Source organism: Cyphomyrmex costatus, unplaced genomic scaffold (assembly GCF_001594065.2).
Source record: "Cyphomyrmex costatus isolate MS0001 unplaced genomic scaffold, Ccosl1.0 scaffold105, whole genome shotgun sequence".
Classification (NCBI taxonomy): domain Eukaryota; kingdom Metazoa; phylum Arthropoda; class Insecta; order Hymenoptera; family Formicidae; genus Cyphomyrmex; species Cyphomyrmex costatus.
In genome coordinates this window covers 305,811-332,971 of record NW_017275008.1, presented here as the reverse complement: position 1 = coordinate 332,971, position 27,161 = coordinate 305,811, and the positions used below count along the sequence as shown (strand labels likewise).

General features: G+C 37.5%; 1 protein-coding gene across 1 annotated transcript in view; it reads left to right on the top strand.

The window, feature by feature from the left end:
* The window catches only part of kn (EBF transcription factor knot), an 87,453-nt gene that overhangs the window by 13,162 nt on the left and 47,130 nt on the right, over nt 1-27,161 (top strand). The window contains exons 3-6 of the mRNA XM_018540253.1: nt 1,653-1,716; nt 8,428-8,483; nt 16,357-16,430; nt 16,965-17,033. Of these exons, the coding sequence (XP_018395755.1) occupies nt 1,653-1,716; nt 8,428-8,483; nt 16,357-16,430; nt 16,965-17,033 (263 nt within the window). The remainder of the gene's footprint in view (nt 1-1,652; nt 1,717-8,427; nt 8,484-16,356; nt 16,431-16,964; nt 17,034-27,161) is intronic.

The following is a 27,161-nucleotide window of genomic DNA, read 5'->3' as shown; positions in this document are numbered from 1 at the left end:
GAGAGAGAGAGAGAGAGAGAGAGAGAGAGAGAGAGAGAGAGAGAGAGAGAAAGAGAGTATGTGTGTGAGTGTGTAGCTCGACCTATCCGCGTATATATCTGATTAACGTCCATCGTGCGCCGGACGAATTTAGAGATTAATGGTCGCGACGAACGCCGACGACAGGAGAGAGAGCTTAATGCGTACGCTCGGACCGCGCGCGCGACGGAAAAAAGGGAAGAAAGACGTCCGCCGGTCAGACGCCGATCGGCGAAGCAGGGCCGATTATCCGACGAAGCGAGCGCGGATATGGATGGAGGGAGTTATTCCGTTAGAAAAATGATCACTTCCCGTTCATTCGCGGAGAAATCTTGCGATGGATTTATGCGGTTTTCTTATCCGCGTCGGACTATTCCCGTGCTTAAGCTGATAAGCCGTAATCTTGATATCTTCCGCGGAACTCGTACTCATCGAAATGGAGCTACCGAGACAGTCAGGCCTGTGAAATAAGAGAATTTAAAAGTATGAGATTGTCACGACAAACGTAAAATGGAAAAGTGAAATATATATGTATGTTAAGTATTTTTCAATATATATATAAATTTTATTATTTATTATTTTATAAAATATATTATATACATTTTATGACTTATACAAGATAACAAATTATTATATAATCGTAAAATAGGATAACTTCGGCTCAAATAAAAAAAAAATGCCTAATAAAATAGTAAATTTAAGGAAATTTTAAGATGTTTATATATTAACTTGACATGTTTGTGCTATCTAGACATTATCAAAACATGGGTCAAAGTTATTCTAATTTTAGGTCAAAGTTATCATATATTTACGGCACTTAAAAATTATTATCTTTATACATAGCTTTTAATTGAAATTTATTTTTGTCGCAGTCAATTAATTCGGTTAAATATAATCTTACATTACGAATCTCTGTTTTGTTATAACATCTGTCGAATGCACTCGTCCATAAAATCGCGGCTGTCATTATGTTAATTAATTAGTCGTGAAAACCGTATAAAAGTACACAGAGAATTAACTTACAATTAATTTACTAAGAAAATTGCAAACAGTCACGTGCAACATCATTTGCATACGCGATAGCATAACAAAACGAGCCAATGAGGTTTCGCCACACATCTTTGCGCGTAATTACGTTAATTTGACGTAGAATCGATCGGGCTGCCAGCGTTTATCCTCGAGTCGAAAGGCCGTATTACACGGCTAAAAGTCGTGGCCGTGGGACGGAGGGGGCGGTCGTGGGTGTACCACCGACCATGATGTTCCGGGGGTAGGTAGTTGAAAATGCATTACCGTGGTCGCGGCATATGGCACGGTGCACGCATGACTCGTCAACGGGGCAGGATGATAATTATGCATCGCACGCCATACGTAATGGCATGGCTCTTACCGGCGCATCAAGAAATTAATAATTAGCGTGAGGTGGAGCAGACCGGGCACACACAGGCGTTGCGTCACGGTGCACTTAATTAAAATAGAATGGAACGCGAGGAACGCGCGCGCGAGACCGCATTTGAATTGTTAGACTTTTTAAACGACAGAAATTGTATAGATAATTTGATAATACGATCGATTTCAAACGAAGTATGTCCATTGTGATCAAAGATGTGTATAGGTATCATGTCTTCTTGCAGGAGTCTGAAGGCCAAAAAACGAACAATGGCATTCAGTACAGTCTACATCTGCTCTACTCTAATGGTAAGTAACATTTAATTTCTTTCTTGACTTGATATTAAAACTATCGATGATATGACCCGCTTAAACTGTTGAAAATAACGATTTGATTATTTCCTATTTTTGTTTCTCAGTTAATGGAAAGTTATTTTGGGATTATTTGTATCATATTAGAATTATTTATTTTATTATTATAATTTATTTGTTTTATATTCACATTTTTTCAACATTCTTTACTATGTATACCTAATATAAAATAAAGACAATTGTAAATTACTTAATACAAAAAAAGAAAAAATTGAAGCAATTAGTGGATCCATACACGATTTTAGCGTGTTAGAAATCTCAAAATTACCTCTTTTTATGAAAAGGGAAAAAATGCACCAAGTGTGCGTGTTTTCCTCAGAAAAAACCGTTACATATATTTTTACAATATACAAAAAATGAAATAAAATCTAAATTTAAATTGCGCCAATTGTGAAAGGAATATATTTTCTTGCCACATATATAACATATACTTTATTTCAACAAGTAAAAGTACGAAAAACTTGGTGCTGCTGGACCTCGAAACAAAATAAGTGAATGTTACATAAAAGAAATGAATGTAGTTTATTTTTGAATGCTTATTTTTAAATTAACATCACTCATGTATACCTAATTCTGTATCCTGGATTTTTTGTACATTTTTTGTACATACTTATTCTATACTAAATCTCACGATCTCACGCTGTGCGTTCACTTGGCACGAGACACTATATATATACCGTGTCTCTTGATAGTCTGCATCTTAATACTGCATTTTCTTTCTTAAATCTTTTCATTATTTATCTCATTTGGTATTATTAATAACCATCTTATTTTGGATATTTTAAGGTCCTGGCAGCACCAAGTTTTTTGTATTTTTATTTTTTGAAATAAAATATATGTTATATACGTGTAATATTATATATATATATATATATATATATATATATGTTATTCTTATAATATTCTTTTTAAAGACGTATTTTTGAGATTATTTTATGATGAAAATTTTAATATAAGAATGTGTCGAGAATATAATAGTTTTTAAATTATAACAGCAATTAAATTTCGCTAATCACAGAATTGACATTTCGCGTGCTGATGCATGACGATATGACAAGTGGTGAATGTACTACGAGGGCTCCCTTAGCATGCAATATTTTTCAGAAAGTTTTTTGAAAAAAGTATTATTGTACATTTTTAATTTTTAATTATATACGCATGTGCATAATTAATATGCATAATTAATATCGGAATCGTAAAATATCTATTCAATAGCAAGTTATTACGAATGTATCAGCTGTCAAAATAAATTCGTAACTATGCTCATTTGTCTTGTATGGTATAAACATGCTATCTGACGTTTAAAATGTGAATTAGACATCATTTCTGAGGGCGATGACGATGACGTATTTTGACGTCAAAATTTGACAGTTCAGACTTTGCATCGCAATATCTCCATTCGTAAGATATATGTAGGCTACAAAAAACAATTTTATTGTATAATTTAAACTTTTGAGTAAATTGAGAAGTCGATTAATTCAGTCATTTATCGTGAGATCCGATAATGTCGGGTGCTCGGGACTCACCGACTCGCGTAAATAATACGATACGATGTGTTCTCGCTTCGCGTTCACTTGGCACGAGACACTGCCGTGTCTCTTGATTATCGATTATTTAAATTTACTTATGTGTAAGTTTTAATTGTCAATAAATTCTAATCAATTCAATCATTTGTTTTTGCATATATTCAGTTATTTAATAACTAATTCTGTGTATCTATATTAAATGTTAAACACATCTATTTCGACGAAATTATTTGTATGTGTGTACAAGTACTGTCGATTGCATTCATAAGGCAATCGAATAGAGTCTCAAATCAATCTGTATTCGTAACCGAGCAGTGGGACACGTAATAGCCCTATATCCGTAGCGATGATGACGGGCCATCGACATTCCACATGGACACCCGGTCTCTTAAGACCGCTAAAAAGCTCGCAGGGACTTCAAGACCCGGGCGCAACAGAGACATATTTTACGCTGGTCCAGTCATGGCAAAAAGGGTTCGTCTTAAAGAAAACGCACGAATATGTGCACACAAACAACGGAGCGTGCAAAGTGATGTGGGATGAGGGAGGACGGCGAAAGAGAGCAGAAGAAGCGAACGTTTTAAAGGTGATCCAACCAGCAGACCCGAAAAACGTGCTCGCATCATGAACACATTAAAAAGGCAGAAGACGCTGTACACAGACTTCCGGCCCAATAAGTTTTTCGTTTCATGTACGCCAAGAGTAACGTCAACAAACCGCGGCCGTCTCTTTATCCCTTGTCTTGACCATCGCTCTTCCGTCCCCGCTATGAAACCAACCCCTTTCCTTCTGTCTCCTCTGCCTTTTCCATCTCCTTCCTTTTTTCCGGGACTCTTACTACGGTGGCTTCTCTCCGTCTCCATTGCCGGGATGCGATCAATCAATGCAAGATTTTTGCGTTGACTGGCTTGACTGAGGGACCGCGCTCCCATCTATGGGCACTAAAACGTGTCGCCAACATCGCGAACAAGAAGCAACTAACTGTTGCAAACTAAAGAATACCAAGGCTCACCTTTCGGACCGTCAGTCAAGTTCTTCATCTCTCTCGCGCCTCCTTTCGCCATATTCTGGTTTTCTACCTCAATACCTTCGGTCCGTTCTACGAGAGAATATACGCGCTACTTATGTCCTTGCCTCTCCTTATCGTCATGCAATTTTGTCCATACTTTCTCTTGAGCGCGATGCCATCCGAGTCGGCAGCTGTGGCTTTGCGTATCAGAATTCTGACCGCACGCGCTCGGACATGTAACAGGCTTTTCTGATGAAACAAGAACAATCGGTGGAAATTCGAATTTGATGAATCGTAAACCACATGCATATTGCTTCCCTATCTAATTATACGAGAAAAATGCACTTTTTGCCGGTAATTCTTTTGGAATTCGACTTTATGGGATTTTAATTATGTTATAGATAGAAGATATTTAATTTATATACATTTGCAGATTTACTGATTAAATTTACATTTAAGAAATGAAAGCTTATCAAATAAGGATCATTTAGGTAAATGGGAGAAGAGGCAGTCAACTTACAATCGAACGTTAAGATATAATTATTACATTATCCTGACGTAAGAAAAGTTTTGGGAAGAATTACTCCCTGAAAAAAGTACGTTGTAATTATTGAACGCGGCAATGTAGTTTATACATTGTCGCACACGAGTGCTACATCGCTAGTTATGTACCCTTTATAGTCGGTACATCAGCACGACTCTGATTTATGCGCCGTAGATCGGACTGTCGTGTCGTATCGCCGTTTATAAAAGTTTCATGCACGAAATACTTTGCCGCGCGCTCGCGCGTGCGCGACCTGTTATGCCCTGGAGACAAATTGGTGCACGTTGCACCGTCTCTCCCAAGCCCACCGTTATACTGGCAGATCAGGTGTTCCTGTACACGTCGTGGCGTCACCGATCGCTCGACCAGGCAATAAATCTGTAATTAAATAATAAATAAGGAGCGTTCTCTCCCTGCCGTTCGAGTGACGACGGGCTCTCGCCCATATCAGGTCCTACTCCTTTTTGTCATCGCTCATTCCTCCTGCATCTTCGCGTGCTCCGCTTTCCTCTTCATCTTCTTTCCTACCTCTCCACCTTCCTCGCCAACGTCAGCGCTACCCTTTTCTTGCACGCTCCTCGAGCCATCCGTCGCACACATACGCGATGAAGAAAGTATACGATATACGTACAATACACGCTCGATAGGATAGAGACGGAGACGAAATACATGGGAGCCGACGGAATATCGCAGTGCATAATAAAAGCGCCGCTGATCAAGGATCACTGATCAGAGAGCGATAGAATGGGAGCGGTGTCAACTTTTTCGAGACGTCGTTTTTGCCCCTCTTTTGTACCTGGTCGCCTAGTTATGCTAATGCCCACGCCGACCTAGACTTATTTGCCTCCGCTCAGCGGGACATGGCACGCGAGTCTTCTTTCTTACTCAGCATGTTCTTCATGTCTTCCCTTTATCGTCGTCGCTTTGAATTGCGAAGAGCCGCACCGTCGGCGATGAGGTTGACGCGCGGGATTCCGCACGCTCATAATTACATTCCATGTCCTTTAACCGATACACGATAAATCGATTTAAAAAGAAAGGATTCGTTTTTCTCTTTTCCACTTTTAACGTTAGCTTCATTAAAATTTTCTACGAATTTAATAAATTATAATTAAATGTTATTAAAGCGATGACATTATACTTATAAAAGAGAAAATATTAGCTTTCTTTTTTAATTTTTTTTACTGTAAGCAATATTATTTTGTAATTAAAATATTGGATGAGATTTTATTACAATTTAATTTGAATTTGAATTGTCGTGTGCAAATTTTTTATAATTAAAGATCATAAATGTTTCATGGAGTCTTAAAAAAAATTATGAAATCATCACATTTCACTGGCAATGAGATCTCTTTACCACAACCCACATGAATATCAAGAAGAACGAAGTATATTCACCATTTATTTTCGTGTTCGATCGTTACCGATTAGAACTTTTGTAACAGAGAAAGGCAGATATTCCGGCAGAAGCTCATAACAGTTATTCGGTCAGTTTAGCGTCGACCCGTATTTGCAAATCCTGACATGGCCACGGATACGGTAAACCGGTCGACTGCGTACGTAACTTCCGGTAAAGCCGCGACGGTTTCTCGAGGTAATTTGTGAGCTAGTTTCGAGCAGAGTATCGTAATCCGCAATAACGTTATGCGGCGTGAGCCCGGGCCTGAGCGCCCGCCGGGTCTGGGAGTCTTATGTCGGGATTACTTGGCTTACCGGGCACGCGAAGCCGGAAGCCACGGGGGTGTCTGTCCGAAATACACCCCAGGATTACCCGATGTTCCCCCAGGAAGGAAGGAACAGTTTCGAAAACTTGCAACGCCGAGATGTGCACGGCGAACTGTGCTCACGATTCTGATAGGGCGCAATAATAATGCATGCCGATATGTTATGAATAATCGCCTTCCGCGAGACAAGTCTACACTGGAAGAACAACTTTGCTCAAGTATCTAAAAGTTTAACTAGATATAGATCAGGAAATAATTTTTTTTAATTATCAAAATAATTAAGTAAGATAGATGCTAGAATTATGTCAACATTTGCACAACATACAATAATTTTGATAGTTTAATAAAAAATGATTTTTAGATCTGTATTAAATTAAATTTTTTTTTATATTTTAGTAAAACTATCCTTTCCGTTTTCTGGTAATTAAAACTACAAAAAATACACAGAAAAAATAAAAAATTTCTTGATTGTTTCTAATTAAACCGATTAAGGACTCTTGAAAATAAAATATGACTTAAAATAAATAATAATTTATGAAAGCGCGAGCAACAGTGAGCAACTATATTTTATTAAAGTGAAATTAACACATAAATTTTGAACGTTTTAGCTCAATCTTCTTCAGCAAACAATTAACATCAAATATAGATTAGCGTTCAAAATTGTGTCTCATGCTACACCGACACTATCGAGCCAAAGTCCAAATTGATGAAGAAGGAGGAAAACACGCAGTCTCAATTATTCGTCCCGATGAAAAGATTTTTAAAGATTTTTTAAATACGTAAATTTGAAATAGCTAATTAATTCAAGAGTTCGTAAAACGTAAAATAGAAGAATGGACGTTGATTCAAACTCAGTTACGATAATAGAAACGTTATGAAAGATGAAAAAAACAATTAAGAAAATGATCAGATGAAAATATTTAAAATTACAATAAGCCAGAACAAATGATGTGACTAAAATCGATATCAAGTAGCTACAGAAGCCATAATTTGTTTAAAATTGGTGTGTATGCATGATTTAAAAATCTTATATCAGTTTGATTCATATTGTTTTGTCGCTTGTGTAACTTTTTAGAAATCTCTCAAGCTCTTCTAAGGGAATACTCGCTATTCAAAATTTTAATATTATTCCAATCAAATTAATGCTACATCCTACAATCTGTAATTACTTTTTTTAAACTTCGCCCATTTATGGCATGAATTAAAACGAGAACGTCTTTGGACTTCTCGAATTGGCAATCATGTTTACCTTAAAGCGCATCGTGCGTGCATGGATGTGACAAATTCTTCAGGTTTGAATTTGTATCACAAAGGAATAAGGGCATGATAATTAACATATCTACACGTACGTGCATTTCGTTTCCTATCACGGATCGTTGCATCGCAATGCACCCAGTGGTGCTCGTATTTGATGCTCCGAAGTAAGATCAGGAACGAATGAATGATGCAAAAAAGAAGGATGATCGTGCATATGTATCGAAGAACAAGAACGAGCCACTTTGTATCGCCATCGACTTTAAATACTTCTTAATATACAACTTTTTCTTAAATATATCCTTTCGTCAGTGGTATGCTTGATAGAATTTGGGCACATTTCCGTATTCGTCGTATTCCTCTCGTGGACGTTGCAAATTCCTGCGCGAAATGCTTCTTTGCTTACAATGAATGATGCTTTTTATCGAAAGGAGTGAACGAAGGAAGTTGCATAACGATAGTATTATTTATATAACTTTGTCTGTTATATCGATATATTCGAAATAATTAATATAAATTCTTTCAAAATATATTTACAAAGAGACAAGATAAATTACTTATTTCTAATAATATTTTGTTCTCTCATTTCAGGCGTCAGACAGGTGCAGGATATTTACGTCAGGCTTATAGACTCTGCGACCAAACAAGTGAGTAGAAATATCTCTGTTTTTATTATAATTAATCTAATAATACGTTTTAAATATATAATTCATTTATACATATTATTGAATATTAATATATCGTTTTTTTAAATTTTATGATTAAGAGTTTTTTTAAACGGAATATTCTTCTTCATCTTTTTTTTTCCTTACATAACGTTTTAATCAAGTTATATAATCTGGATGTTAAATATATATTCAGTGTAAAAAAAAATTAGATAATTTCAAAGAGCATATCAATTGTCTCGTTGTCGAGCAACTCTTGCACAACCTCCTTTGCCGTTTTTACGCGTCGGGACTCGTGCGAAATCGTCGTATAGCAACGCGCGCACGTGGACGGGGGTGTTATCATCTCGGCTACAAGCACTTAATTTTCCGGGGGGTTGATTCTTACCCCTCCGGGAAAGCAGGCACACCGCCGCGCGCGCGGCTGTCCCATCCTGTTATCTGCGCCACGTGGCGAACTCTGCGCGCGACCCGCGAACCACGTGTTGTGATCCCGCACCCAGGACCGTAGATCCCGACGCACCGATAAGGCGCAAAGAAGGATCACAACCTTCGTGCAAACGCAAATACACCGTGCGATCGCGATAAGTCCTTTTATGTTCGTTCGAGGGTAACTTTTAGCCTGCGACACCTTCGTGAGAGGTATGTTTCGCACCTACGAAATGTCACGACATGTAGAGAAATGGCCGTACCGTAAAAGTTAGGGAAAATTATATGTAAACAGAGTAAGTGGACGGATGTGAGCAATTTTCAACACTTGAATCAAGTCTTGACATAATTACATATATATGAGTTGTAACTTGAAAAAGAACGAATCAAACTATTCTATTTCTTATTGCGTACATCGCAATTTTATTGATTTTTTTTCTAAAGAAAGACAATAATTAAAAAATGTTGAAACGTTATATTCTTTAAACTAAAAATTATTAATTTCTAATTGGAACCTAACAATTATCCATATCATTATATCGATACAAAATAAATATAAACTACTTGAAATTATTTTGTTTCGTGTCGTGACCCGAGCTTCCAACAAGTTTCTAGAGATATGCGCACCATTTTAGCAAATTAAATCATCTTGGGGCTGGTCGGTTACGGAGGTAAGAAGAGGGTGGTAGTAGGGTGAAGAAGCGGAGAGGAAGGAACGTAGAGGGTTGGGGAAACAGAGTTGATGTTAGTTTTAGCTGATTAAATTACTAAGCCGCAGTGGCCTTGCACCGGCAGAGACCGGTCCTCAATTCGCGATCCATTCCTTTTATTAATTGGATCCAGGATGTCATAGGGTTGAATGGTTAGAATAGAGGGAGATCGATATGTGTATTATCTTTTGAAGCAATTGATGAAATAAGAACAAGTGTATTAAAAGGATCACATCGAGAGGCAGATACCGGAGTGAACTATTCAGCTATAATTTATGAAATGTCGCGTCTCACACAATTTCTCAATTGGTATCACGAAGTGCACGCGAATATTCAAGATAATATGCAATTGTATTTGTAGCAAGCCCAACTTGTAGAAACTGTGCTAAAGGAAAGAAGAGTAAATTGAGGACGCGAAAGAGGAAAAAAAAAATGGTCGAGAATGTTCGAGAACGATTGTCTGTGAGCGGAAAAGAAAAGCGGAAGTGATAGATAGATGCCGAGACATCCTTCTCGGAATCATGCTGGTAAAGGGAGTAGAAAGTTGAACGGGGAAAGAATCGAAAACGAAAAAGCTGCAATTTATACATCAAAGCTTCGATTGAACGCGTCTCCGCCGTCCTACCAAAGCGAGAGGAAGAGGCAGGAGAGAATCGATGTATTGTATATTCACCGTGTCGGTGTGCGCCGCTACTTGCAACAACTTGCGCGAAGTGTTTAGCAAATCCAGGTCGACGTATCCTTGCTGTCTATTGTACTCTAGAAAATTGACAAACCCGGATAAGCTTATCCGTGATTAAAACGTGGAAGATAAAAGGAACTGTTTATATAGCCTACATCGCAGTTCGCCGACTTTGAGCTCGTTAAATCAAAAAATTATTCATTGATTGAAGAATATTTACTCTCATAAATTACATAAATTTCTCTTTCGATATATTTTAGGATAATTTATACGATAGTTCCGATATAATAAAATATAATTAGATTTATTATACCCCCCATTTAAAAAAAAAAAAAAAAGTTAGCCAATACGTCTACATTTTTGTTTTTTCATTAAAACAGATCATAAATTAATCTTGTAATGATATTCATAACATTTTTCAACTTGATATTTGTAATTTAAAAATGTTTGTAATTTGCTTTTCACAAAAGTGGACGCGTGCAGTACGTATTTGTTAGAATTATTACCATTATTTTTACATTGGGAAGCTTGAGAGTATTCGCGCAAATGCGCGTTTCACTTTCCTGGTGAGTTCTCCAAGCCGAGTTATGGCTTGCAAATTACGATTCGGAAACGCGCCAACTTTTCTCGAGACCGAATCAGGTGCTCGGTTATAAATCCGCAATAATTGGCTACACCGAGTCTGCTGCTGAGCTCACGGTGAAACCCCCGACCCTTAAGCTTTTCTTCAATTTCTTCGCTCCTTCGCCAAGGTAAGTATCTATATCAACGTTCGCTTCCTGGAATTCCAGCGAGTGAGGAGCGAGGGACGCGGAGGGAGGGAGGGAGGGAGGGAGGGAGAGGAATGGAAAAAGGAAGTGGGGAAGAAAAAAAAGGCGCAGGATGTTGAGAACCGTCCGTTTCTCGGTGAAATTTCCAGAAAAATACGAGCTGCTTCCCGAGAAAGAAACGAGTTTCGTGCAGCGTGGCTGAATGGCGCTAACAACGTACGCTTTTAAGCGCTCGGGAACGAACTTCCGCTCGGCGAGAGGGGGACGAACGAGAGCCAGAATACGTTTTTTCGCGGGATTAAAAATGCTAAATGGTAATTAGTTCCGGGGATAAAAAAAGCATTTACAGGACGTGTGTGTAGAGGAAGCAGAGAACCGCGCGGCACCATTATTCTAAATGAATGAACAACAGGAAATTGTATATCTAACCTTTTTAAACTCCATCCGACGTTGGAGATGGTCAGCCGTCAGGCTGTTTTTCTCACCGTAATGTCGACTCGTCGGTATTCGCAAGAAAAATCAAAAAGTGTTCGATCGCATTAGGCAATAATTGTGTTTCTACACTCATTGTTTCTTCCAAGATCTTTTGTGTCTTTTAAAATATATTTTTTAGCATTCTCTCTTTCTCTCTCTCTCTCTCTCTCTCTCTCTCTCTCTCTCTCTCTCTCTCTCTCTCGTGTATGTGATTCTACAGTTTAAATTATCGAATTTAGTCGACATCAGTCTAGAATATAAAGTGGCTGTAGTTAATACTGAAATATGAGTCTTTAACCATAGATTAAGGAAATAATAAGTTTCGAGATAAGTTAATCCTGGATAGATAAGGAGAGAAAGAGAGGTCGACGTTCCCCTCAGGCGGTGGACATTCTTTTGGGGGCGAGGGTAACACTGTATGTATGTTGTTCAGCGTATGTACGAGAGACTGCGGGGGTTGCTCGGCCGATATAGAAGGAGATTCCCAGGGGACTTTCGGAATCGATTCAGAATGGAAATCATTACGGCGGATTTGAATGACTATCTTCGAATTTATCTGCTCCCTTCAGTACTTGCTTTCCTTCTCGTACTACTGCCATCTTCGAGGACACCAAGAGAACGACGTTACGGTTTTATTATCATGCATACCGGTTCTTTTTCCACTGAGCGATATCAGTCTGTCGTCTGTTGATATCAAACGTTATTATATCCTATGGTAAACATAAGATAATACATATCTCGATAATGATATCGATATATCGGAAATGATCGTTTCCGCCGGTCTTGATTGTTGCCTGGTTGTTAGATTATTTTAGAACCTGATAAAATCGCATGATGGTACGGTCATGTTATCTTCAAAGATGCAAGTATTACAGATATTGTAGTTGGAAGATTAGTTTACATAATTATTGTATATACTTGCAAAGGCAATGTGAAGATTGCTTTTCTGCGGTATAGGTATATATTTTCATTTAAAACAAATTTATTTTAATGCCTTGAACCGTACGATTTTGTGCTGTAAGAATTGATTATGATCAGAAATTCCAAAAGACTTTTCGCTATAAGTCCTTAGTAAGTAATTCCCGTGGGAATTAAGCTACGGCGGGGGCCCAAGCATTTTCCTGATGGGACCAGAAGGCAACGGAAGAAAGGCCCCCGAGGGGATCGTACTGACTGGTCGCACCCCCAGGACCCTCTGTTTGATGTCGTTGCCTCCGACTACCCTTCGCCTACTTCAGCCATTCACCCTTGAGACGTTCTACGACATAACACCGCTATATCCAATGAACCGCCGAGCGAAGAAAGACAGTGGAACCTCTTTTGGGACCAACACGTGTAAATCTAAATCCTAAACACTTACTCGCCCAAGCAGCACATCGGTATAACTATCTAACTAACAGCGTAATGTTGTACCAAGTTCATATCAATAATATCTATAGAATTGGTACATTTACGGCTACCATTAAAGTTTTCGATGTATTTAGTAGTATATTGGTTGACGTACCGCCGTTGGCCTTGTAAACGTCGTTGTATTTATCCAAATCCGACGTCGACAACGTCGGCAAAACTGATATTAGTTTTTTAAATTAAATCTGACCTGACGTCCACATCGGTTTCCGTTAGCTAATTCAACATTAATTCTGCAAACTAAATCCAATTTAATTACCGATATTTTGACCTATTATTAGACTAAGTCCGTGTCTCTTGTTAATTTTTACCTAATCTAAAAGTACGAACCAGGAAAAGAGTAAACGCGCTTATTTTCCGAAATAACGAAGAATGTTTATGGTTCTATAGTATGTGATTTTGCTGTGTTATTGTTAACAATCCTCTAGTAACATAATGAATTCTTTTTGTGAAAAAAGACCATTTAAGCACACAGCAACATATTATCGATGCGCGACATCGTATCGACCATGATTTGTGTGATCACTTTGATCAAATTGCAGTCAGATCTACGTCGCGCCGACGTCGTATTGCTGACTAATAGTTGTATCGTTGACGTCGCCCCTATCTTTTTTGTGCTGTTTAGGTGTAAATCTAAATTCAGGCTATTGCAATAACTGAAGACTTTAAGAAATTGCAATTGTTTTATATTTTTTACAGCATAAACATATTATTTCTTTCATAAATTTAGTTAAATGTTTCTTGTATACGCAGAAAGATAATGTTCTCGGTAGCGATGAAAATAAACGAGCAGTTTCCGGGATAGATCATGTGATGAAAGTAATTGCTTACAAATTGTCTGTATGCATTGCGGGCATGCACTGAATAAACAAAACGCGTAAGCACTAGTCCATCGTTAAGCAAACAATATTGCATGTCACGTGTAATACGCCATACATGACCTACCTGACCATCGTTGTGTTTAATTGACGGTTACTGTGTATGTGCCATAATACTGAAGATAATAGTATCCAATTGTTTAGATTTTATCAGAAATCCCATTGTTTCAACATAACGGCTGATTTTCGAAGCAATGAAGGTATTATTAAGATCTCTCTTACATTTGTATTAATATGTGTAATAATTAAAAAAGTACATATATTAATAATTTTTTTACGTAGACAATTTTTTTGAAAATGAAAGAAAGAAAAGGTTTGTAACCATTCGAATACGATATAATGTGAAAAAAATGTTTTATTTATTTAACATTTATGTCTCTTTATATATTTGTATAAACAAATGATAAAATGTTAGTAAGAATTGACTTTTTGTATTCTCAGATTTTTTCTCTCAGAGAACAATTATATATCTTATTGATTTTATTTTATACTCTTTTGCACATAATTTCATCTATCAAATAGCTAATGTAGCAATAGAAAAGTTAATTTCTTGCATTCGTCAATTTCATGTATAATACACAGAAAGAAATTACATTTATACGTGAAAGAAAGAAAACATTTTGCTGTTTAAAATGTAAATGTATTAATTTCAGAAGGCAATCCCCATAAACAATTATATCAAGTATAATGTAAAATCCTGATTCAACAAGCGATACTTCGCACAAAACTTAATTGGTTAGGTGTAAGTAAGCGGTATCTTTATCTCGCAACAGAGCTTAATATGTACAAAGTACACACTTATGTTAATTATTTCTGGTATAAATAAGTTCGCATGTCTCCTTACTATTAAGACTCGTATAATAGTCGAGTGACACGTAACGTTCTGTGACTCCTTCCTTTCCTCTTACTAAGAACATATACTTTTCCCCTGCTATCGTCTGTGATACCCCCTTTCGCCATGTTTATTCTTACCCCCTATTTTCCATCCCGACATCTCCGTTTCGACGCCGAATCCCTCTCTGATTTACCTACCGTGATGTATATATATACAGCGGTTCGTTTACGTTGCAATTCGGTTATTTCCGCATAAATATTTGACGCCATTCTGGAAGTCGCACCTACACACTGGAACTAAGTGTGTCTGATACCATTACCGTCGTACACCGACATTTAACCGGCCAAGCACGGCGGCGATGCTGTCAACTCGACGAATTCCCTTGGACACTGTATTTCACAATATTTACATTTTATCGCTCCTCGTTGTGAACTTCAACGATTCAGGCTGTTATGCAAACCACGAAATTGCGTAAAAATCGCGCGTACAATCAATGCAATTGTACACGTTTGTCCTTCGAAGTTTTGCTTCATTAAAGGTTTCGATCATCCTGCAAAGAGACATTCGAAATAACTCATTTAGCAAAATACTAATGCAATTGTTATCGAAATTATATCGTGACATATTTAAATTGCATGTCACGTACCTAAATGCTGCTATATAAATTAATTTTCTATCAATAAATAGAACACAGGATGTTTATAAACTAAAAATTAATGGTACAATCAAGAAGGAAGTGATCCTCCATAAAAAAAAAAGAAGTCGAAACGTGGAATAACATTTTGTCTTTATTTTCAAGAAAATCGATAAATTAGAAAGACTTTCAAGAGCAGGATTGTATTAAAATTGTCCCTCAAAAACAAAGTCTTGTATAAAAGGATTGTGTTAAAATTGTCCTTCAAAAACACACACACACAAAATAAAATAAAAATGTTTATTCTATTTTTTGACTTATTTCGTAAAATTACCCGTTTTCTGGTTATATAATACCAATTCACGAACGCTTTGTACATAAAATTAAATTTTTTATGTAAATACTTTTGATAAGAGCGACATTTAGTTGAGAGATGAGTTATTTTTCTGTTTCATCCTGCTATATACAAGAGATCAAAGCGAACCTATCTGTTCGCGCTTTGTTATTCTACGATTAATCCGCGCGAAGGTCCCCATCGGTAAGTGCACGAATACAGGATAACGACGTGTTGTCATTAAATAAAAATCAATCGCGTGGTCGTGAAGGAGGCTTAACGGATTTGCCTGTGCCGCCCATGGCTTAGTACTCCTGCGGGGAAAGTAGCCCCTTCTCAACTCGCATCCACATACGAGCTTGCTTAATACGTTACATATTTCCCATCGATGGTTGAATTATCTGTCAAACTGGATTACTCTCACGTCGTCCACGTCCGCGCTAATTAGCACTTTTTTCTTCAAAATAAAATGTAAAATAAGTCTTTCTATACGTGGGAAGTAAGAAGCAGATTCGACGCGATATTGTAAGAAATTTAAGCAAAAATTGTGTAAATGGCAATAAATTTATAATTAGCAATAAATTAGATAAAAATGGATAACTTAGAAGAATTATTACAAATTATTTCGGGATTTTTTTTGAAAATGCTAAATTATAGTGCGTTAATGACTCAATGTTATTATTTTGTATTTTTCTGTTATAGGCAATCATGTACGAGGGACAAGACAAGAATCCGGAAATGTGTCGCGTTCTGTTAACGCATGAAGTTATGTGCAGGTATGTAGCTTTTATATCACACCGATGCCCTCTTTTATTTGAAGTTCTACATATGATGTAACATATACGTATGTATATTACATGCGTGTTTGTAAAAGTAGGAAAACATCAATGATCTTATATCTTTGTTTATCTGCATAATTACTTCTGATAATGAGTTAAAAAATTTAGGAGAAATTTTTACTGAGATATTTACTATGTCTAATGTAAAGCTATTTCGTACACGTCGACTTATGTTATTTGCGCTTAGAAAAGTGTCCCTCCTCCGCGTACTCTACCCTTGTGGCATAAACGTAACGAGGCGTATGGGGATGTAGTCGTTCTTCGGGGGTAGCTGACTCATTGTGACCCATGGGACTTTGGGAGCGTACTACCACAGTTTCTCGAATCCCACGAGTCTCGATATTTTTTAAGCCGATTTGAAATTTCTGACATTGCAAGAGCTTCTATATTCGTGTGTCTTTTTTTTTTTTTTTCTTAAGAATAAATTTCGCCGCAAGAATACGTGTAAGATGAAACATTGTCGGTTTACAGCCGATGCTGTGATAAGAAGAGCTGCGGTAACAGGAATGAAACGCCCAGCGATCCTGTCATCATCGATCGGTGAGTGGATTCTATCGTTATCTAACTTTTGCTCAACGAACGTGTTGGTATCGCGACGGCTGTGGCCTGCTTAAACGCGCGAATTTATCTCGCATGCGTTACGTAAGAGTTACGAGCGCGTTATACGATATCGAGGCACACATGACGGAATCCCTTGACGGTGAACGTAATGACGAGAGGCGTCGATTTCGTAGAAACCGCCTCTCGTATCAGCTGGTCGTCCGTGCTATCGTCGTTTTCAACGATCTATGAAGTAAAGGTCCGGATAAGTCCTTCTTCGAAGGATACCAACGTATGAGATAGAGCTTCGTCTATCGTCGCAACCTAGCTCCTAGAACATTTAGGCTTGCAAAATACGTTTCCTACGAGGTGCGGCGGGATAGCCGGGTAGAAGAGTACTCGAATACTCGGGCGTACTTATACGCCTTCCACCTTGTGCATGGTGCTGTTCGTCCATGGTAACATAGACTCCCCTTATACACCTACTCGCTCACTCCCTCTTCTTCCCGCGTACACGCTCGGTCTCTATCCCTTGGCGTGGCTAACACGGGGGTGTAGCAGGGTGAGCCTGGTATCTGAATAGGCTATAGAGTATCCTGAGATAGGAAGGAAGAGGTTTCCCGCGGGACCCAGGCCGAGATAGTCTTCAGGAGGACATCTTGTGCTCAGAGGTGCTCAACCCTCGGGCTTCGATACGCTGGCGGCTTCGAGCTTTCATCCGTATTCGAAGGGATATGTGTTACGCGACGGTGACAGGTAAAGCCCGGTAGGCTCGCGTGTAACTATTTTTCTGCGCCTTCGAGTCTTTCTACGTCTGCACCTGTTGGGTTTAACCCCGACATCATGTGACAGTCGTGTTTTATTCGACGATGTTTGAAACAGGTTTGATGACAAAATGGGTCAAATTGTGACTCTATAAACATAAATTGTAAAAAGATATTTTAAACTGAATTTTTGTAATTTTTTTAAATATGTCACAGATAGAATGAATATTTTGAAAATCTCGAGATAAAATAAATTAGCGATAGTTATAAAATAATGTTCTCTCGTGATATCAATGTTGGATGGTACTGACGCAAACCATGACAATACAATACATATTGTCGGAGAGAGTTGAAAGAATAATAACTACCTTCTCGTAAAGATTATGCAATCTCGTAGGTTGGGCTGATCGGTGAGACGATAGAAGAATTAATCTCGAAAATGCTCGTTCGGCACACGGCACGCACGCACTCGAATAATGTCGTAACAACGCCGTTGTAACGTGAATGCAACCACAATGCGGTCGCGTGTCGTGATGAACGCCACCCTCGAGTTCGTTCCGTAGACACGTTGGATCGTAACGAGAGTAAAATAAATGGGTAACTTCCGCAAAATTACAGGATTAAATCTTTACTATGGCCTTCTTTAATATTTACTAATCAGAATAATCTTACTATACCCAACGTCAACGTTGACTACAATTATTCATGACACATTAATCATGCACTGACGTATAATTATGCAAGTGCATTAATTTAGTTGCTAAATTTAGCTACATTAGATATTGCATAACACAGTTGAAACCCGGTTTAGAAAGGCGGTTTTTTGGTTTATTATTAATTTGCTTATTATTATTAAAGTGCGTGTAATTTTTCTATAATTGGTTTTTGCTCTTATATTATTGCAAATAAATATAAACGCATAAATGCAGGATATCACTAAAAACGTTTGTGCAATAAAGTTTTGTACTTATCAAAATTATTACTCAATCAAGTTGACATATTTGTTGCTATTTTCACGTCAAAATGACATTAAATAACGTCAGTTTGCTACCTGAGTAGTAACGTATATTTAAAAAAACAAATTCTAGAGCGTCACACAGTTACATCTTATAAAATATCAAAAAAGACTGCGCTATAAAATGTGAATTAAAGATCACTTTAACTTTTCGTTATAAAAATGCATGACCATCGTTGATACGTTCCTGAAGTGCCTTAAAATTTCTATGAAAGCTAATGATGTCTGTTTTGAGTGTCATTTATTATTTTTGTGTGACATTCAATAAGATATAACTATAACAGTTAAAAATTTATATTTTTGTAAATTTATGTATGTTACTAATAATTTGATAAACACAAAACTTTAAACTTTTTTGTCATCCTGTATATATTACGTTCATAAAATATTTCCTTGCGCTTTTCGATATATAGGTCTGTATCCATATATGTATTGCTTACAGGAATATATATGTTGGCTAATAGATTTTCAGTCTCGCACAAAACCACAATGGAGAACGCAAAGGCCTGATCGAGAGAGTGAACGAAGGGTATCAATGCCACTTTGATTGAGGCGGTCCTGGTCGATTGTGACATGCTCACTCAGCTGTATAGAAAGTACAACGCGCCCCCTCTCCCCCCCTCCCATCAATTTGGTATACCTGACTGAAGGGAAAAACAATGGATTCGTATTTCTAATCGTGATCATCCCTTCGCGCCACTTTCGATGCAATATCCGATCGTAACTTTTACTGCTAAAACCAACATCAGGACTCGTAACGTAAAAAATTATACGCTTATAAGTTTAACGTATATTATATAATATTTAATCAATATTAAAGATTTGTGGAAATAATTTTTTAAATCTTTTATATTTATTGCAATAGCCCTTTTTATCTTATAAAAGAATCACATTTCCTTTTATTTAGCTTTGACTCTTTATTACTCGATATTTAATTTAATTTGGGAAATTACAAAATATATATATAGATGCTATACGCATACATTCTGTCTACCGACAAATATACGAGTAGATGCAGATTCATAAAAGTTGCAGAGGTTTTAACTCCCTTCTATACGCGAACAGCAGTTTGATGTAATCGGTCCATCGATCGATCGAAACATGATGGCATCGATCGACGATAGGCGGATTGCGAGAACAGTCCTAGAGAAGCTGGTATTACGCTGGACTCGGAAACCAATTAACATGCATAATTAAAATGGCATTGTCGTGGCCGGGCAACGCCACGGGCTTCCCCGCCGACTGACGGATCCCCGGGGGCTAACGGCGTTTCATAATTACGAAAATCCACCCACCTCCATCGCCTCCTCCGCCCATGCGTTCCGGTGTCACTCTCTTTCTCCAATTGCCGGTATCCAGAAGCTCACCCCCTGAAAACACGGGAAGGAGGGTGGGAATGCGAGAAAAAAATCGGGCATCGGGTCGGTGTACGATGAACAACACGCATCCCGGCACTGCCACAGCCAATAACGTTCGAACAGGCAGGTCGCCAGCGCGATTGGCTAACTTTATTTCGCTCAGTGGGCAAGCCCTTAATTTCGGGGCATCGATCATAGCCCTCGTGTGCGCCCTCCGCGCGCTGCAGCGGCCGCTCTTCCTCCACCTATACGTCGCTTCGCTTCCTCTCATCCTCCTACACGCGTTCATACCAGTCGCGATGACCCTCAGTACCGTGACGCACCTCTCTGCCATTCCCTCCGTCAATTTGATGGATTCCATTTCGGATCCCGTGCGACGACGATCGTTTCGCTTCCCCCGTGCCTACATGCGGCCTCTCTCCGAGGGGACGCAACGGCGAAATTTTGCACGGGGGAAAAAAAAAATACTACGGGGCTGGTCAGCGCCGCGATAAAAGTTAATCCGCCCGTGGCCAGACTCGAGCCAAGCAGATTTTAAATTGTTCTAATCGCTCAAACGTTGAAGCGTTTCGTTAATTGTTTAATGGAGCACCAAAAATGTTAAAATGATTTCAAAAAATTAATGTTTTTATATTCCTTGGAAGAATATAACATGTAAATATCAATATATGCATATATAGAAATTAAATTTGATAAAAAATTAAAAAAATATATTATTAGATTTACAAATGTTATGTCATTATTTCACTTATAAACTCTTTGTCGATTATAAAAAGAAGCATAAAGGAAAGGTTTAAACTTAACATTATTTAAATGCAAAATTTTATATTGTAAGGAATTAGAAATAACGTTTTAATGTTTAAATATATATAATATATTAAATTTTACAATTAAATAAATGGCTTTTACTGAAATCACGGAATGTTATAATTTAAAAAAATATATAAAATAATTTAAATAAAGTATAAATGCCAAGTACGAAAAGAATTTTCACTTCCGCGATATAACTTGTGCGCAATGTTCCGTTATGCTCCACATAAATATCGGCTCACGATATTCTCTTCTCCGAGTCCAAACGCGTAACAATCAATCGTTACCTTAATTGATTGCGATTGATGGAGGACGCTCGGGCGATTTGACTGACGTCACAATGACATACGGATTGTCAATCAGTCTCGCTTGTGGCGTTAATGCATGCAAATCTGGTCGAATCGTGGCACGTTGTCTCACACCCTTGCAGCGAGTCTCCATCAATATGGATTCGATATCAAGGCCGGTCAGGCCGTTTTCTGTGCACTCGCTGAAAAGTCTTTCTACGCGAATGTCGCAATATTTTATTCAACCGTAATTGTCCATTTTTCTGTTCTGCCAGTTCATTTTTTACTTTTTTACTGTTGTTTACAGCAAATGACACTCGTTGACAAGCATTTTTGACGATCCCGTCGTGATACGATGGCAGGAAACTTTGCATGTCTTTTTATTAACGATAAACATTATGCTTGTATAGTAAAATATTCTAAAACTAAAAAAATATTTATTTTATTTATGTACGTATTTATTCACCGTGTTAGAAAACAGCTGAAATCTAAAAATCGACATTTGCTTCCGCTCTCCTATACACATGATCAACATCCGTTGTAGAAATTTAATTCTTGAGAGTAAAAACAGTAAACATCCCAGTAACCAGATATATGTATACCTATGTCCGTATAAAATTTTATTTGTTTATAATATATTATGATTAATCTCTCAAATGCTTTTTTAAATATAATTTAATTTAATTGTAATCTTTATATATATAATTAAATTATAACATTGTAACAAAATAGCACTTTTTAGATTAATAACAATAATAAGAGAAGGAAGCAATTGCTTAATAACATAAACAATAAATAAAAAGGAGCCATCTTACGTTTGATTGTTGTTCCTTTTTATTTATTGTTAATAATAATAAATTTTGTGTAAATATACATAGGTACATTCGGTTATTGGGACATTTATCTTTTTAACAATTATAGTAAATAAATTATTTTAAGAATTAAAAACATTGTTGTTCGCTGCTTTCAGTACTCAAAATAGGAACATTAAATTGGTCAGTATTAAATTGGATTTCTATAAAGGATGATAATTATTACATAGTGTTCGTACTTTCCAAGAGCTATACAAAATACTGGTTATATGTAACAAGCAACCGGAAATGTGGTTGGTGGTCAGATCTCCAGGACCTAATCAGATGAAAGCAGTAAACGAATAACACATGTCAGATCAGAATTGATTCTATTTTACGTAACAAGTACGCATACGTATAGTGGGCGATTTTTCACAAAAATAATTGGCAACGATCGACACAATGATAGTACCAATAATAACAGGTTTTGACTACCCGCCGTAGATGACACACATTGATAAGGAAAACTTATTAAGCGAACGACGTACGCAATACATAGAGACGTCTATTCATTGGTTGAGCCAAGTGTTCCAGTGGGAAATCTCACCCGATTATCATTGTTGGATTTCTAACTAGAACCATCCTTACTTTTTCAATTCTTTCACGGACGCGACTTTTCCACGCCAAAATCGGTTTATGCGTCGCGAAGTTATTTTCCGCATTAGTGCAATATAACAATATCAATTTGTCGATAAATTATTAACTTGTGATATTAAGAGTTCAATACTATATTGCAATCAAATAAGTGTTATATATACATATAATTAAATCAATATTTGTAATACTAATGAATTAAAATACATATTTTAAACGTTTTTATGCTACTTTGTTTGGTGGGCATATCTCCTATTTTCTGACGTGACTATTAGGAAAATCAAACCATACTAACTAGTAGCGTTCGGATATATTGTCTTTCTTTCTCTCACTCACTCTCTCTCTCTCTTTCTCTTTCTTTTCTCTCCTCTTCCCTCTCTTCTCTCTTGTGGAGCATATGGGTCTCTATAGTTGGCAGGGTATCACACCCTCCGTTCTCGACGTACCCCTAAAATAAATGGACGAGAGTGCGCGTGCACGCTTCTGTATTAAAACGAAAACGGCTGATCGTTCAAGCGCGAAATCGTCGATTAAATATCCCGGTATTTGCTCTACTAATTATTTTTTGGTGAATTATTTAAAGAATTGGCTTAACAACGAGATAAACAAAGCAAATTGTTTTTATAAAATTGGAACAAAGACTGAAAAGTTTACAAATCACACATACATTTCAATATGCGCTACGATGTGTTATAATAGTTGTTCAAAATTAGCTTTATAAAATTCTTTGTGAGAATTGCATTGATGTATCTAGAAGGTATTTGCCCCATCGCGATATTTTCTCTTATGCAAAATATAGAAACTATGAACGTTTTTGATCACAAAGAGAGAAGAGAAAATACTCGGGGCTAAAATCGGCTTGGCTGCAATGTGAAATTATAGATTCGTCCAGTTAATCGATTCGATAAACTTAGGAATGTCTGTTTTTAATATTGAACGAATATATGAGATAGATTTGAAGAGAGGATTTTTGGCTAAAATCAGATCGTGATCAGAATGCACCTGAAATATTCGCTTCAATCGCAGTATATGTCTGAAATCTATATTGAATATTATCGATTTCTTGATCTATTCAGTTAGCTAATGGAATACTTATGCCAAGTTAACTTTGTAGATCCATTGTGTATCAACGGAATCGATTCTGGAATTGTTCAAGTATACCATTTGGTATACGTTTTTTTTTTCAATTCTGCCAAAAAAAATCATTTGCACTCTGGTTCCAATACCTTTCTATTATCGCCATCTCAGCAAAAATAGATTTTTTAGCTTATCTAATGATCTGTGTATCAACTACTATGGAATTCTTTAAATATATTATATTTAAAATAAATCTTGTAAGTGGCTTAAAATATAAAATAAACAAAACGAAGAGCATACAGCCACAGATGTAACAAACGAAAGTTTTCCTTTATTAAAATATATACGTTAAATTGATCTAGACGTTTCGGTCTATTTTAGACCATCATCAATAGATTATTATGACAAATTGCGCAAGAATATAATTACAAATTGTTGTCTCCGCTTTCTTAAGTTGTAGAGAATAATGAGAGCTTGTTTATTTCTTCAATGGAAAATAATATGGTGATCGTCGTGATTTTTCCTTCGTTAAACTACTAGACCGAAACGTCTAGATCAATTTAATATGCTCTTTTGTTTTGTTTAATTTATATCATATTTTCCATATGAAATTTTCCAAAAACTTTTTATTTGATAAAAATTACTTACCTATATAAAATAATACGTATGTAATAATACCGTAAAATAGGATATCTTTAACCCAAACGAGATAACACTGTTTCAAATTTGAAAATTGCCTAGGCAGCATGTATTAGGATGTAACCATCGACATATAGAATGGACCACTGATGGTAGTAGTGGGGGTAGAAAGACGAGTAGAGTGAGAGGCAGAAATAATACGATTGTTCTTTCTCTGTTTACTGATAACTACTAATTACTATTGGTCGCTGTTAATCCAACAACCAATCAGGCTTCAGTAAACAGAGAAAGAACGATCATATTATTTCTGCCTCTCACTCTACTCGTCTTTCTACCCCCACCACTACCATCAGCGGTCCATTCTATATGTCGATGGATGTAACACACATCCTAGTATTTAAGATGTCTTTAAGATATCTTATGCCCCAATTTTGACAAATATATATTGTTTGGACATTATTATTAATTTGGGGTTAAAGTTGCGCAATTTTACGGTACGTACAAAGCAGGACATAGAGGATCAATGAAATTTATAACAATATAACCTTTTTATTTTATTAGCAAGATTTTAAATAATTTTTATTTTTTGATGTGTGTTGATAATTGTGTGTAAACACGTTTATGCCTACTTAAATTTTTCAGTTATAATTAAAACATTTATTAAAATAACGTTTTGAAAACATAAATAGAGTAACTTATATTTTACGCACGAAATAGGAATAAAACTTGTGGCTGTAAAAGTAGGACGCGTCGCGTACAATAAGGAAAGCTCAAGACTTTCCAAAAGTCGTCGAGCAAGTGGACTCTGATTGGTCTACCCGTCTGTGCAAAAAGTAATAAGTGCAGCTTCGCCGTGGCGAAAGCCTAGCCAGATACCAAAATGTACCCTGGAGCCTCGTGACGCCACGGAATCTCTGCCATACTCCGGACTTTGGCTCGATTCCCTTACGGTTATTCCACCTGCCGAGAATTACCCCGATACGGTATCCTTATTTTCGAAGAATATCTTAACAGCCTCCCTCACAGCGTCCGCTATTCTCTCCTTACATTGCCGAGGAAAGGGGTGAAATGGTAGGATAGAACAGCGCACCAGCCACGGTCTCCGGCCACGGCGTTCTTTCGATCTAACTTCCTCCTCTCGCTGCCACAGAATCCCGTCCTTCTTACTCCCGAGGAGAAGAAGCCAATAGGGAGAACCGATCAGCTTAATGCATATTGATGCGCGCCGAACTAAGTGAGTGAAAAATCGCCATCGATCTACCTTCCGGAAAGATAGAAGTATTCTCTCTCTTTCACTAGCGGCCTTCCATCTACTCGCTCGTCGACAAAGCCCAGCTTATTTCGTTTTCTCCTTTCGGTTTCCATGCCCCAAACGAATCAAGCCACGTACCTGCTCATGTTAATTTGTGTATAAGTCAGAATACCAGAGAATTCTCCCGAACGTATTTCATTCTTCAGCTGAACCGCACGAAAGTGTATTAACATTACTCTTCATTTTTCTATTGATTTTGAATATTACGCATCACTTGTTTTAATTAAATCGATAATTCTATTTTTAGAATATTCGATATATATATAATTACAATTTTATTCATATAAATTTAAAGTGAAACGCAACTGTAGAATTAAATGACTCAAAAATTGATAAGTTTAATGCACTTTTCGACTACGTGTTATCACTTAATATTTCCCGTGATTCTATACGTGAGACGATTATTTCCAGCCAATTGGAGAATGAAACCGTTTGGAAAGCGCCACCCGATTCGCGCGAACTCGTTTTCGACGGTGTATCTAGGCGTCATGTCGGTAGACCCTTGGCATTTTGTAGCGGCACCAACGCGGCATTATATCCACGCGGCGCTGCTTCTACCAGCCTCGTTGGGGTCCCGGCCCGCGGAACAGATGCCAACCGTCACGGCTCGCCGATGGCTGGAAGGGTGCTTCTAGATTGAGACACGGTGGATGACTCTAAATGGCATTCGGTCCTCTGCATTCTCCCCTCCTCCCCCCCCCCCAACGACCTCTCTCACTCTTCTATGTCTTACGAAATCGATCTTATCTCTTCTTCTTTCTGCTATTATTCTTAGCCAGAGTTGCGACACTTTGTCTAAAGAGCTTTATTTTAGTTTTTTTTTTTTTAGCGCGAAACGATACATTTATTTGTACAAATTAATTCTAACTTTGTGATATTAATATTAATATATATTGTGAGTATGCAAAATAAACATTGAAGACTCTTACTTCCCGTTCAAATAAAATTACAGCACGCTGAACAGATAAGTAATCATAACACCATCGTTAATGGGTTACGATTCAGCGAGAGAATTGCACGAGCGCAAGGAAGGACTCGTTTGAAGGACGTGAGCAAACAGATCCGAGGGGCGCATCCGCATACACGGGGTCGTAGAATGACAACGTCGCGGTGGCGATCAATGGCAGCGATGGGTCTCTTCGAGGGGGTTTAAAAACGGCGGCGCCCATCGGCCGTATGTCAATCCCTCGACGAATCGCGCGCGACGCAAATTTCGAGAGATGTGGTAGTGCTTTCTTTTTCTTTCTTTTTTTTTTTTTTTTTGCTTGCCGTGCGCGTGTGCGTAAGCGAGAAAAATGAGCGAGAAAGGGAGCCAGGTTCTCCACTCAGAACAGGTGGTTACCAACGACGAAAGCGCACTAACAGGGACCAGTGGATGATGTGGATTGAGGGAGGGGAGCCCACTTGAAGAGTCGCGTGGC